We start from the raw sequence: 13,021 nt of genomic DNA on the forward strand, positions 1-13,021 counted from the left end.
AATGTTTCTTGTTTAAATTGAATTAATTTGTTATAAATTTGTTTTCTAGTTTAACTAATAAAATATATATTGTTTCTATTGATATTTCTTTAAAATAATGAATTAAGGAAAAATGTAAAGAAACTTCAACTTTTGTCATTGTTTAATTTTATGTGATGGATTAAAACCCAAAACAATTGCAATAAAAATATTTGTTGCTTCTTTATATGCACATTTGAGGACACGTTATAGTTATGGTCGCTTAGAACCCAAAATCAATTTCTACTTACATTGCACCCGCAAATGGACGCGTTTGCTAATGGAAGGTGGCACCCCATTGGACGCCACGCACAGATAGGCCGCCATATGCAAGCGGCTTACTTTGGTGATGTGAAGGAGCTCGCCATCGACGACATTCACTGCAAGAGTTAGGTCGGGCGTTAGACGACTTTTAGAAGCATTTTTAATTACAGCACTCACCATGCTCGCCACCAATCAGCATCTCCTCGCCATCCTCGCGACGCCACATGACGTAGGGTTCGGGATAGCCTCTGGCCTTGCACATCAGTGAAACATTTTGACCCTCACGAACGACCATGTCGTTGCTGGTCATGCCCTCGACAATCATGGGAGGCACTGCATCAAATAAAAGAGCAGTGTAACAAACAATTAATAATCTTTCCTTATTATTGTGTGTCTCAATACAAATATCTGTTCTGCTTTTAGTTTATAAAACGCGAATGCATAAATGAAAATAAATGTCGAATAAAATAAAGGTAATGGCCTTATAAATAAATCCAAATGCCTAATATTTAATAAAATTAGCAAAAAAGCTTTAAATTATTCGATTAAATCTTAGCAATTAGCTTATTTTAGAAACAAATTGTTGTAATGCTTGCTTGCTGACTAGATCTCCAGATTTTAAGCAAGTAAATACCAAAAAGCTAGAATTTATAGCTCTACTTAACAGCGAAAAGGAACCCTATATCTAATAGTTGTACTCACCCACTACCTGCAGATAGCCCTTCCTTGAGCGCATAGGATCTGTATTTACTTGGCACATATACCAACCTCGATCCGTCTCCTCCACCTCCTTGATGTGCAAATACCAGGAGCGATGATCATTGTACGTCAAACTGATGCGATTATTTTGGGAGATAACATTGTGGTGTATGGACAATATGGTTTGCGTATCCACACGCACCCAGGCTACCTTGTAGCCCTTTAGGTTCTCGACGACGCAGGCGAGCAGGGCATCGCGTCCAATGGAGACGGTGACATTGGCAATGGGTTCGGCGAAGCGCGGCATGTCCGCATCTGAATTGAAATTAGAATGTTGAGGTGAGAGGTCATTTACTTGCAGAGGTCTCTGCCCCACATTTGACTTTTGCTCTTTGCCCCAAAATATTCAAGCACTCCTCTCACTCATCGTGCACTTGCGGTTCATAAAAGCAGCAGCAACAAAGGCAGAAACAGCAAAGTCTTTTAGCAGCTGGTGCCTTTTTTTTTACTACTTTGATGTTACTTTGCCCTCCTTTCCTTTTACTGACTGTCTCTTTATGTGCTTTCGCTCTGCTTGCTCCCACGCTGCAGCACATTGCGCATACGTCCCGTGTGGCTGACGCAGAGGCTTTGACAGTGAAAGTGCAACGATCCCACATCCCAAACACACACACACACACACACAGCCACACATACACACTTAAATAGTGCAAAAGTATAAAGTCACCATATTAATTACCTTCCTGTGCCGTCTGCTGCGTCTCCACGCGCGTGTGTTTGCCTGCAAGAAAGCGGGAGAGAGAGGAAGGGGAGATGTTAGTTACAGAGTCCAAATGCAACCATTTAGAAAATTCAATTACATTTGCAGCTTTACTGCTGCACAAAATTATTTTCATTTTACCCGTTAGTTATAAATAAAAATTAATTAGCAGCCAGTTCGGGGAAAACAAAAAAACGAATACAATTCGAAAAGGAACTTTCCGTGTCCTTTTCATGCCGGCCTGCAAAATGGTCGCCATGTTTTGCTGATATCGCAAATTTTACACTGAGCTCTCGCTATGTCGCGTTGTGTTTCCTATTTTTCTTCGTCGTATGACAAAAGTTCAAGTTTAATTGTTTTTTGTTGTTGTTGCCAAAATTGGCAACGCTTGCAGTTTTCCGTTGTGACTCCACAAAACTTTTTTGTTCGAAGTTGCTGAGGTGTTTCCGGCATATATGTGTACGCTTGACACTACCTATAGTATATATATATATACGAGTACGCACGTGCTTTAGTCTACGAAATTGTTGAAAACATTTTAGGCATTTGAAGCTGAAAGCAGCTGGGAACTATGATATCAACATTAAAATTGGAAAGAGACGAATTATTTGTAGAGTTTTTCGTAATCACCTCTAAGAGCAGAAGTTTTTTGAAATTTCTAAAATAGTTGTATGAAGGAAGGGCAGTTGTAATTATAATACAAGCTATGGAAAGGGTCTTACTCTTATAAATAACACATCCACAGATAAATAATTAATAATAATATATTATAATGAAAAAATGGAATTCAGAGTGGCACTTCAATACATCAAATATGTGTCATATATCTCAGTTGATAAGCATACAGGTCCATATACTGTATACTGTTCGTTGCTGCCCAGAGATTATTGAACAGAATGATGACTTAAAAAAAACAATGCGAGGCGATAAAAAGTCTTTTTATTGAAAAAGAAACGACGTAGTTTCGATTACAAAGAGACAGTTTTCAAACTTTCATGTTTATGAAACACTACCTTAACAGTAAAGTGTAAAACGAATTTCAATCTTCTTTTATAATCGTAAATTCATTTGATATTATTTCAAATGAAATCGATCTCCATATAGCCTTCAATTATCCCACAGCTATGTTGTACGGTTTGCCCAAAAAGGCATTTCAACTCTTACGACAACCCTTATTTCATTACAAATTATCTATTGTTTGCCATTATTTGTACCTGACTTTTTGCTATAAACGGTGTTATTTTAGCCAATATATGTTTTAGTCTCACCTCCTGCTCATTTTTTGCGTGCACACAAATGATGTCTAAGCATTTGAAAAGAAAATCTCATTTCGGTCATCGCGAGCAGACCAGACCAGACCCCGTCCCGTTCGTCTGTGTTGGAGAATAAAACTGCTAAATTGAAAAACGCTTAAACATTTTTACAGCTTTTAACACGGCATGGTGGCATATTGAATTACGTTGCATGGAGTCAGAAGCGAACGTCAGCGGCGAGGCAACTCACCTCCCGCTCCCCACTGGCGACCTCTTCAGTGGGGGTGCAATGCTGGACAACTGCTCGAAACGGCGCTTAAAAGTTGCTTGCACTCGGCCCCACCACCGCTGGACTGCCACTTTCAACTTTTGGGCCCTCATACCTGGCCCTTTCCCACGTCCACCTGCTGTTTATGCTTTTTTCCCCTTAGCCCAGCAAGGATGAAGCCGCCGACAACGACGAGGACGACGACGACGAAAAATGCTCAACACGATTTGCGCTGTTGATTTACGTTTTAGCACGTTTTTCGTGTAGTTTTCCTGCACCTTTTGCGCTTTCTTTCAATTCACCTGCGCCCTAGCTACCCTAGTTCGCCCCTTTTATTTGCTATTCAAAAGTTGTTTTTATGTTTCAGAGTTTTACCTACTTTCTTTCATTTCATTTTTTGGCTCAAGTTGAAATTTAATGAGCACTTTTTCATGCGCAATGCCTGGCATGCTGATTTGGCTGTGATTTCTCTAAGAATGAGAAGAGAACAAAGAAGAACAAGAAGAAATAGAAAACCAGCGGATAAATGGGAAGTTGTCAGTCAGTGTCATCTTGATTGAAACTGAAGCCAGTGGCATGCTCAATTAAAGCTATAAAGTGCATGGCAAGCTGAAAAACTTTCCCTGCACTCTCAAAAAGAAAAAAAGCCAAAATAAAAAATCGGTACTATTGATATTTCCCAGAGTTCAACTGAGTTTTCTCTGTTGTTATTGTCAAGTGTCAACACTGAGATTCAAACACACACGCACACACATATACACATGTGCTATAAGTTGCACTCAGCAATCACTAGTCAGGCAGTCAGTCAGTCAGTCACTCGACTTGTTAGTTCAGTCCTTCGTTGACTCTCTTCTGATCCAACTGAAAACAAGTGCAGATTTTGTTTACCACTTTAGAACACAGTGTGCTATCTCGGCAGTTCAGGTGATTAAAATGATCACAAATACTTGTATACGATCCGTTGATACTTCTTCTATACTTTTTTAGACAAGGAAGGAATTAAAGAACTCAACTGATTGCTCTACTTCAAATTAAATAAGAAATGGACTGTTACTCGGCTAACAATATATATATAATTGAAATAAATCTGTGTACTTATATTTTTCCAATAGGTATATAATTACTCCAGAGCATATTTTTTAATTAGGAAAGATTGTTTAAAAGCTTTTCTAATATGGTAACATTATAAATGAAACGTTGAACATTAATTCCAATGGAATTTATATTCGTAATCGTTTAATAGTCACACTGTGCATCCCATACTTTCAAATAATCAAATGGCTGGCTTGGCACTGGGCCCTGACCGCCTGTGTTAGGCTTTTTTGTATGTAAACGCAACTGACCATTCAATTTATCAGGCTCGCCTCGATTCAGCTCGATCCTACCACGACGACTGTTCGTCCTGCCTTTGTGCAAATAACACGGCGTCCATTGAGTTCAGGCTGGCTGCCCGACAGGCCGTGCTGCAAAGTGGCGGCCACTTTCAATGAGCCACCTAAAAAAAGGGCAGTCTGCAAAAAAAAAAGAACCGGCGCCAAAGCAAATTTGACTGCGCGCGCTTTTTTCGTCAATTTGTTTTGCCTGCCACGTGTGTGAGTAAACACGTTTTGGCGGCATACTTTTGAAGGCGGAGGTGGAACTTAAAGCTCCACATTTTATGACACTGGCACGCTTAATATTTAAATGCATGTTGTATGTGCGGCAAGTGTCAATAAAATGTTGATGATGACAGGACACGGCACGGCCCAAAATGCAAATCCGTGCGCACTTCGCACGTCTTTGGCGGCATTAAAAGGCGAATCAAGGATGGAAGGAAACATTGTAGTGGGTTGGCCAAATCATTGGAGACTTGGTGAGCTGACCAGCAATAACAAAAGCCTCTCGCTCTGACCGTAACAGCCATGCACATGCCCTAATCGTGGCTGCCTGTACAAAAGCAAACAAAATGAACATCGTAAACAAAAGGCAGGGAAGCAAAACTCTGAACAATCGTGACGCCTACGTACTTAGAGCCACACAGTGGGCTGAGTTTCAAAATTAGAGACAAATTATATATTATATACAATAATTATATCGCATTGTGAATTATTTGCTATTATGATTTTAAAAGTGCCTGTCAGCTGGGGAGTTCGAATTACAAAAGATTTAATTTCATTTAATTTTTCTTTTTAACAATCTTTCACAGTTCCAGGTTCGAGTTCTATTTAGGGGAGGGCATGGTGTGTTTAAATTAAGTTCTGTTAAGTACAACTACAAGTAATATTTTACCGAACTTTTTACTATAAGTAGCTATTAGGTCTAACACAAAACCAATTGGGTGTTCCTATTAAGAATATTTGTTAATCTGTATTTCCTGAAATACATCATTCCTAATGATTATTTATAAGGTTATGTGGCGAAGCTCCCTTTTGCGACTCCTTTGTTGATTTTTCCCCAATAGCTCATTCAGGTCAAGAATTCATACCGATATCTATGATGCGCTGTTCATTATCGCTCTTTTTGGCAGCAGGATGCCAATTCATGGATTTTTTTTAGCAACTAATGAAAATGTTTCATAATTTAAAGCCGATGCTTTGCTTTTAATGCAAAAAATATATACTATATAATAGTATTATAATATTATGTATAATAATAATATGAAATAGTTTCTTCAATTTTTGTTTGTTGTTATTAATTATGCCAGCTTTTAGAAAAATCAATTCGCGCGCTGATTTCCCTTTCTTCCCACTGTACGCCATCTTGAGACACCACATTCTCTTTTCCCTTTTTTATGGCGCTCGTTTTTTGGGCTGTTTCATTCTGTGTGTGTGTGTGTGAGAGGTTGGGCTTCCCGTTTATTGTCGTTTATTTGTCTTTTTGCCATTTTTATATTTACGCATATAATCGCTTTCAACGCTTGCCGCGTACGCCTTGGGGCCGGCGTGACCGACTCGGTCTGTCTTCCTTGTTTCTTGTGCTGAGCGGCTTTTGTTCTGCTGCTTTGGCTGCTGCTGCTGCTTGTTGAGCCGCACGCTTCGGCGATGCTTATAAATATGATGTTATCGCTTTTTATGGTCCGCTTTTATTGCCAGCAATCAGTCTTGTGTTTTGTTTGCTGATTGCTTGCCATTATTCAAATGTATTTGTTTAATTTTTGGGGATTGGCCCAATGCTGCTCCACACTGAGCGCTGCTCAGTGGCGCTTGTGGCTGACCACAAATCATTTTAAATCCGCAATATGTCAACAAATATTTGCCCCAAGCTTTTGGGTGATTTTTATGTGCCATAGGTCGTTATGGCTTATGGTGGCGTTAAATTGCAAAAGGCCCGAAAAAGTGTGGCCCGGACACAAATTTAAGTCATTTAACATATAGATGCTCATTCACCCACACAACCACACACATTTAGTCGCCTAATCAGCTTCAACTCATAATCACATTGCGTATACCTAATTAGCTTACAGTAGAGCAGTTGATGGCTCGTTTAGTGATATATGCACTTTGTTGGCAAAGCGGACTGATTAAATGGCAACCATTAGCTTTCCAACTAGCTCTATTGAATTCCCACTCCACTCCCATTTGCCGACACACTATCATGTGCCATTTTGCAATTAGAATGTGAAATGGTTAGTGCGCCAATGTGCTGCCAGCACACTGTTGACGTTGTTGACGTTGAGTTTTGCTTTGCTTTGCTTTAACAACGACACTTATTTACATTAATGTGAGCTAAAAAGTTTATCTAACAACTAAAGTTTTGCAGCATCAGTCACACGAAGCATCAACAAAAACGAAACCCATTTGCTTTGTGCTCTTCAAAACAACAAACAAACACACAAACAAACAAGCAAACCAAAAAGTAATGTAAATAAATGTTCAACGTTTATTCCAACTAAAAGCCGCTCGTACTAGTAGTGCTCGTGCAAAAAGAGGCATAAAGCAGGAGCTATAAATGGCATAAGCGGCATGGTAATAAAAACTTGAATGAGGACTTCTAGCCAGCAAAAATTTACAGTTGCTAAAAGCTGTTATAGTTTTTGTTGCACTGCAAAAGGCGAGCAGCTGGAAAGGATGACTAGCAAAGCGTGTTTGGCTGTGAAAAAGATGAAAAGATTGAAATTGCTACCTAGCCATGAGTAGAAAGAGCAGCAGAATTGCTGTAGAGGAAGGAAGATTATAAAGTTCCGAAGCCTGCAAATAATATTTTTGATAGCTGAGCTATGAAAAGTAGAGTCTTGATTTCACTGTTTAATCGTATGTACGGACTTATCGGCATTAAGATCTATGGAGAATAGTCTCAATTACTATAACTAATACAACAATTGCAACTACTGCTATGCAAATAACTGATCAAAACACCAATTTAATAACAACAAGTAAAGGGAGCTTATACTGAACGAACCAAGTAACCTATGAACTTACTAAGATTAAGCGATTATAAGATGTTATAATAAAAAGCTCAATATTGAATAGTATAGTCCTGCAAGAACATCTACTGCGATTAATCTGTCTTAGAATTATTTCAAAGTCCATTAATTCCACACAGAAAATGTTAAACTTTAAAAGTAATGTACTACCTCTTTGTCATAAGACATTGTAATATATGAAATCGTACAAGTAAATACTCCCCCCCCACCACTCTTTATTCCTCGGTCGACGCAGTCAACTTAACTAGAAGTATTACACAGAAGATGCAACAAATGAAAAAAGAAGGATTTCACCAAAAGCATGCAATGAAATTTTTCACAGCATGCCGTGTCGTTGGCAAAGGCAAACAGATAAAAAAAAGGAGCACGAAACGAAAACACAGGCAACTGCAAGCCAGATAATATTAAATGCAAATTCAGGCAACTGAAGTTACCAGCGTTTGTATGTATGTGTGTGTGTTTGTCTGTTCATGTATTTATATGTAAAACCGCAAAACAAATTTCGAATGCGGAAAAATGCACTTGGCAAGTGTGTGTGTAAATATATAGATGTATGCGTGTGTGTGTGTAGGAATCTTGGCAAACAAATGAACTCGAACTTGCCGTTTGTATGTGGAAAGCTATTGTAACAACTTTTGCGCTTCAAGTATTTTGGAACTTCATTTGAAGTTGAAAAAGTGCTGGCAACTTGCCCCCCGTGACGTGGCAGGACATGGAAAATGCAACTAGGCGAGTATGTGGCTGTCACACGACGCGGCGGGGCAGCTGCATTGGATGGCTCAATGTACGTCTTCGGCTTCGGCTTCCGATTGATTGAGCTGCGATAGAAAACTCATTAAGAACTTTAATTAAATCGAGCCCAACAAAGTGTAAATATAGAGAGAAGAAAAACTCATTATTCATAACAGTTGAAAATCTGCAGCTGCAGCTCCAAGTCAACAACAGCGGCGGTAGCGGCAGTTGCAACAAAAACAGAAGGAAAAAACAAACCAGCAGAGGCAACAACAAATACGTGTGAAAACATGAACAGCAACGTGGGCGACTCTACATTCAGCTGCGGAATCTGAAGGACTTGCTGTACTTGCTCACTTTCATGAATTATGCTACGTGCTCGTCAACAACAGCACATACTACGATCGGGGGCAGGTGGGGGGAAAGGACAGTTCATGCGCCACGGACGGCAGACTTTTAGGTGTTTGGCTTGAAAGTAGCACGACGTGGCTGTTGGGCATGACAGCTGACTTTGCCTGGCACTGTGTTTAACATTTTAATAAATGATTGTGACAAATGCACAAGAATGCATAAACCAAGTGTTGAAAACTGCAATGTATCAAGAAAGATATTGATGGAAATATGGAAACTTGAGAACCGATGAATATGAATATGAATTGTTCTAGATTCTAGAACAAGCTATTAATGCTTAAAATATTATCGAAAACAGCTTCATTAGTTAAATTTAAATACGATTAAATAGTGATTAATTTTCAATTGGACTAGGCTAATGGCAATTGTGCTAAAAATTAAGGTTAAGGGTATTTGCCATTTATAAGTAACGATTTATCTATACCTTCTTCATCCTAATCCATAATCTTCTTAAGCTTTCAGTTTTTATCAATATGCAGATTCAAATACAGATACAAATATTACTTAAAGTATTGCCAAATGGAATAGATACAACAATAAAAACAACAATTTAAATTGTTTCTTTTAAGAAGAAAACTCATTCTGTAACTAATTGGTGGAAATATAGGTGTTGTATTGTTTCTCAATTAAATTTTTGGTTCTGATGCTAATTTGAAAAGCAAAATGCTATGAATTTTCCCTCTGATGTGTGTATCTGTCTATGGATTCGTTTTTGACTTTAATATGTGCCATTGATTCCAAGAACTCGCAGTTAAAACCCAACTATTTTACTTTTGTAAACATTTTTTTTAAACAGCCAACAAATTTTTACATGGTTCGCTAATCTGACACTGCGAAAACTCCACCGTCTGCCAACGTTCTTGCCACAAACTATACACACAGAACAGTCAACAAGCTAAGCATATGCTAACTGTCTGTACGTGCCATTTAAAACCGACGTGTTGCCCTATATTACTCACTCCCTATCCTTTCTACTCTTTTTCTATTTGTCTGCCTGCGTGCTTGACTTTTTGACTGCCTATCTGTTTGTAAGGCTGTCGGATGGTCCGCCTGCCTGTTGGCATATCTTAATTCCCATAACCAGCAAAAGGGCTGCATGAATTTCAAATTCAATTTGGCGCATTTTACATAATTTATTAAACAAAAGGCACGGCAACCACAGCAACAGCAACAGCAACAACAACTACAGCACATACACACGCATATGGCAAACGTTTTATTGCCTGAGCGACGGCTAACAAGCGCATACTGTCTGTGAATGTGTGTGTGTTTGTGAGACAACTGCGGGCCACCAAGCGTTTTACATAAATAATTTAGGTGTGAAGATTATATTGCCGCGATACGGTTAAAATTGTTGACAACTTAATTTGTTGAGTGGCTTGCATGGCGCCATTTTTGCGGCGACCGGAAATGGCACAGGAAATGTGGCGACTTTTCGCAAAAGGCGCGCAAGCAAATCACTGACGGCTCAATTTATTCAACTGGCGCCAAGGCGTATGGAATTTTAAACATTAATTTAAATGCCTCAGGGGAAATGTTGAACTATTCAACGACTGGCTGCATTGGAACCTTCATGAATAACTAATAAAATTAAGTTTGAAACGAAGACTGATATTTATTCGATTGACGAATAGGTATGCCCCTTGATACACGAATTTGAGGAATATAAGAAAGAGAAGATCTTTTTGCAAATGTTGCAAAGCCTAAATGCCACAAGTACATTCTGATACCTTGGGAGCCAATTGTGTGTTATTATATACCCATGCATACGAAATGATTGGTCGACCTCGTCCACATCAATGTCAATCCAATGCAACAATGTGGTAGGCAAAGGGGCTGAAAGCTTGTTTTCCAAAAACAATGCCTGGTTAATTGATTTTAGAAATCAATAGTTTATAGACGGTGATAGGAAGGTTTGGGAAAGTATTGACAATTGACCAAAATATCAACTTTCGTGGTAAAAAAAAGAAGTTTTCAGTCTTGAAAATTCAGAAAAGAACGTTTAATAATAAGTACATATAAATAAATGCGACATCGATATGCAAGCAATGCCGATGCTCACGGCGCATACTTAATTTGCAGATCGACAGGACTGATGGATGCTTGAAAAACCCGAGCGCTGAGATACACATCACACCGCCTTGCAACACTGCAAGTTGCAGCTGAATTGAGTTATTGAAACGTAATCGCGAAGCCTTCCGGTTGCGCGTCCAGGCGCGTAAGTGTGTGAAATATTGCATGCATAATGCAGCATACTTTTGTGCGCTTCTGGGCTACGAAGTGGCGAGCTGTCACGTGATTGGAACGCCCGCGCTGCGCTTTAATTGCCGGCATCAGTCCGTTAATTGCGACATAATTGTTTGAAATAAATTCACTTACAATTCGCTTGTTCGCAAAAGACGCAGGAGCCGACGCTCGACATGGACTGACAGGACGAATGAGTAATGTGCTGTAAAATGTCAAGCGCTTGTCGTTGCAAAACGTCGACGCTCGCGTAATTTGCATGTGCACATTCGGTAATCGAGCGTGTGCAGTTGTGTGTTTGTGTACGAGTGTGCGAATGAGTGACTTCATGTGTCTATCGTATGATTAATTCAGGACTTTGAATATGAAGCGGGGAAAGCGGGGACAACGTGATGGCTTCATCTTAAAGGGCTTCTGCTGTGTGTGTGTATGGCTATGGGCAGTTAATTAAATGAGGCCTGAAAGGAAACTTGTTGTAAAGCGATAGTCAGAAGCTTAATGGAGCGTGGAAGTACATTTATTTTGAACTAAAAACATTAAGTAAACGCAAAAGCAAAACTAATAAGTAACTTAAGTTTTAATTTGTATTAGCCTGAGCTTTGGGTTCTAACTAAGTTCAGATACAATAAAATATATAAATATGTAAATAGTTTATAAGAATTATTTACAAATATCACAAGATGTCTTAAACTCTAGATCCAATTAAAATAAAACAGGAATGTGTGCTGTTATCCCATCTGGTCAAAGGGAAGTCATATTTAGTTTCGTTTCGTTAATATGTATTGGCGGCCAATATGAAGGCGTCATTTGAGGTGTTGGTTAAGGATTTTAAGATCCGAAATCTGTAAGGTAACCCTTTCCAATTAAAAGAATTTGTTAAGATGCATGTGATCAGACTCAAGGAATTCAGTTAAAGCAACAGCATAAGTCCAAGCACACATATCTACTTATTTTTGTTGGCTCCATTTCTTACAATTTCAGGCAGCATTCCATGTAATGTCATTACAGCCAAATTACCGCATATCAAAGTCATTTTGTTGTAGAAAGTTTTACCGCAATTGTCTTAGCTGGTTCATAAAAAGTTCAGTCGTAATCGGCGTAAAAACTAATGTCTTGCATTGTGGGAGGATCAAGGACGCACCGAAAAGTATGCAGCAGTAAACATAATTTACATCAAGTAGCCGCCATGATGGCAAGGCCGACATTGATGATGGCCCGCAAATCACGACTTAAATTCGTGAAAATAATAATTAGGCCCACCATTGCGCTCCTTCATCACTCACTCAAAAAGCAACGCCCATACATAGAACAAAGGCCGCTGTGGCCTCGACCAGCACTCAGAATTGTAAATGAAGTGTGAACAAGTGTTGAGCTGGGGCCGTTTTTTGTATACTTCTCTTCTTTTTCTGGCTTGTTCTCCTTCTGTGTGGGCAACCATGACGCAGAACAAAAGGCCCGCCAAAAAATGTGTCTTTTGAGACGTTATTAAAACTTTTTTCTCAGCTCTCGCTGGCACATTGCGGCTACTTTGCTGGCCTTGTCCTGGCAGTCATTTACATTAATATCCTTTCATCTAGGTTGGGTGACTGTGTGTTTACTTTTGGTCCGAAATATCAAAATGAAATTGCTGCATAATTTGTACTTTCCGCCTTACTTTATTTTTATTTGCACGCAATTTTATTCAGCGCCCCTTTTTTCTCCTTTGTGGTCGAAAACTTTTCTATTAATTTTTGTGCTTGTCATTTGGCAGTCGTGTAAATAAATAGCCACCACCAGCCACAACAACCATGCAAACCAAACGATGCCAACTTGTACTCTTATCTGAGCGTCAACGAAGCGCAAACTTAAATTAAAATGTTAGTAAAAGATTCGTTGAATTATTCAGCTGGCAACTCTTTTTGGACTTTGTTTTCTTGCGGCTTCGTGTAAATTCCTTTCCTTGGCTTATATTGCGCCTGTTGTCGTCCTTG

General features: G+C 39.1%; 1 protein-coding gene across 3 annotated transcripts in view; it reads right to left on the minus strand.

The window, feature by feature from the left end:
• Positions 1-13,021, minus strand: part of LOC115626525 (Down syndrome cell adhesion molecule-like protein 1 homolog) — a 149,938-nt gene that overhangs the window by 17,483 nt on the left and 119,434 nt on the right. For all 3 annotated transcript variants that reach the window (XM_030521904.1, XM_030521905.1, XM_030521906.1), the window contains 4 exons: positions 1,721-1,762; positions 985-1,296; positions 460-615; positions 270-398 (listed from right to left, as the gene is read on the minus strand). In XM_030521904.1, the coding sequence (XP_030377764.1) occupies positions 270-398; positions 460-615; positions 985-1,296; positions 1,721-1,762 (639 nt within the window). The remainder of the gene's footprint in view (positions 1-269; positions 399-459; positions 616-984; positions 1,297-1,720; positions 1,763-13,021) is intronic.

Source organism: Scaptodrosophila lebanonensis, unplaced genomic scaffold (genome assembly GCF_003285725.1).
Source record: "Scaptodrosophila lebanonensis strain 11010-0011.00,11010-0021.00 unplaced genomic scaffold, SlebRS2 tig00000085-arrow-pilon, whole genome shotgun sequence".
NCBI classification, from domain to species: Eukaryota; Metazoa; Arthropoda; class Insecta; order Diptera; family Drosophilidae; genus Scaptodrosophila; species Scaptodrosophila lebanonensis.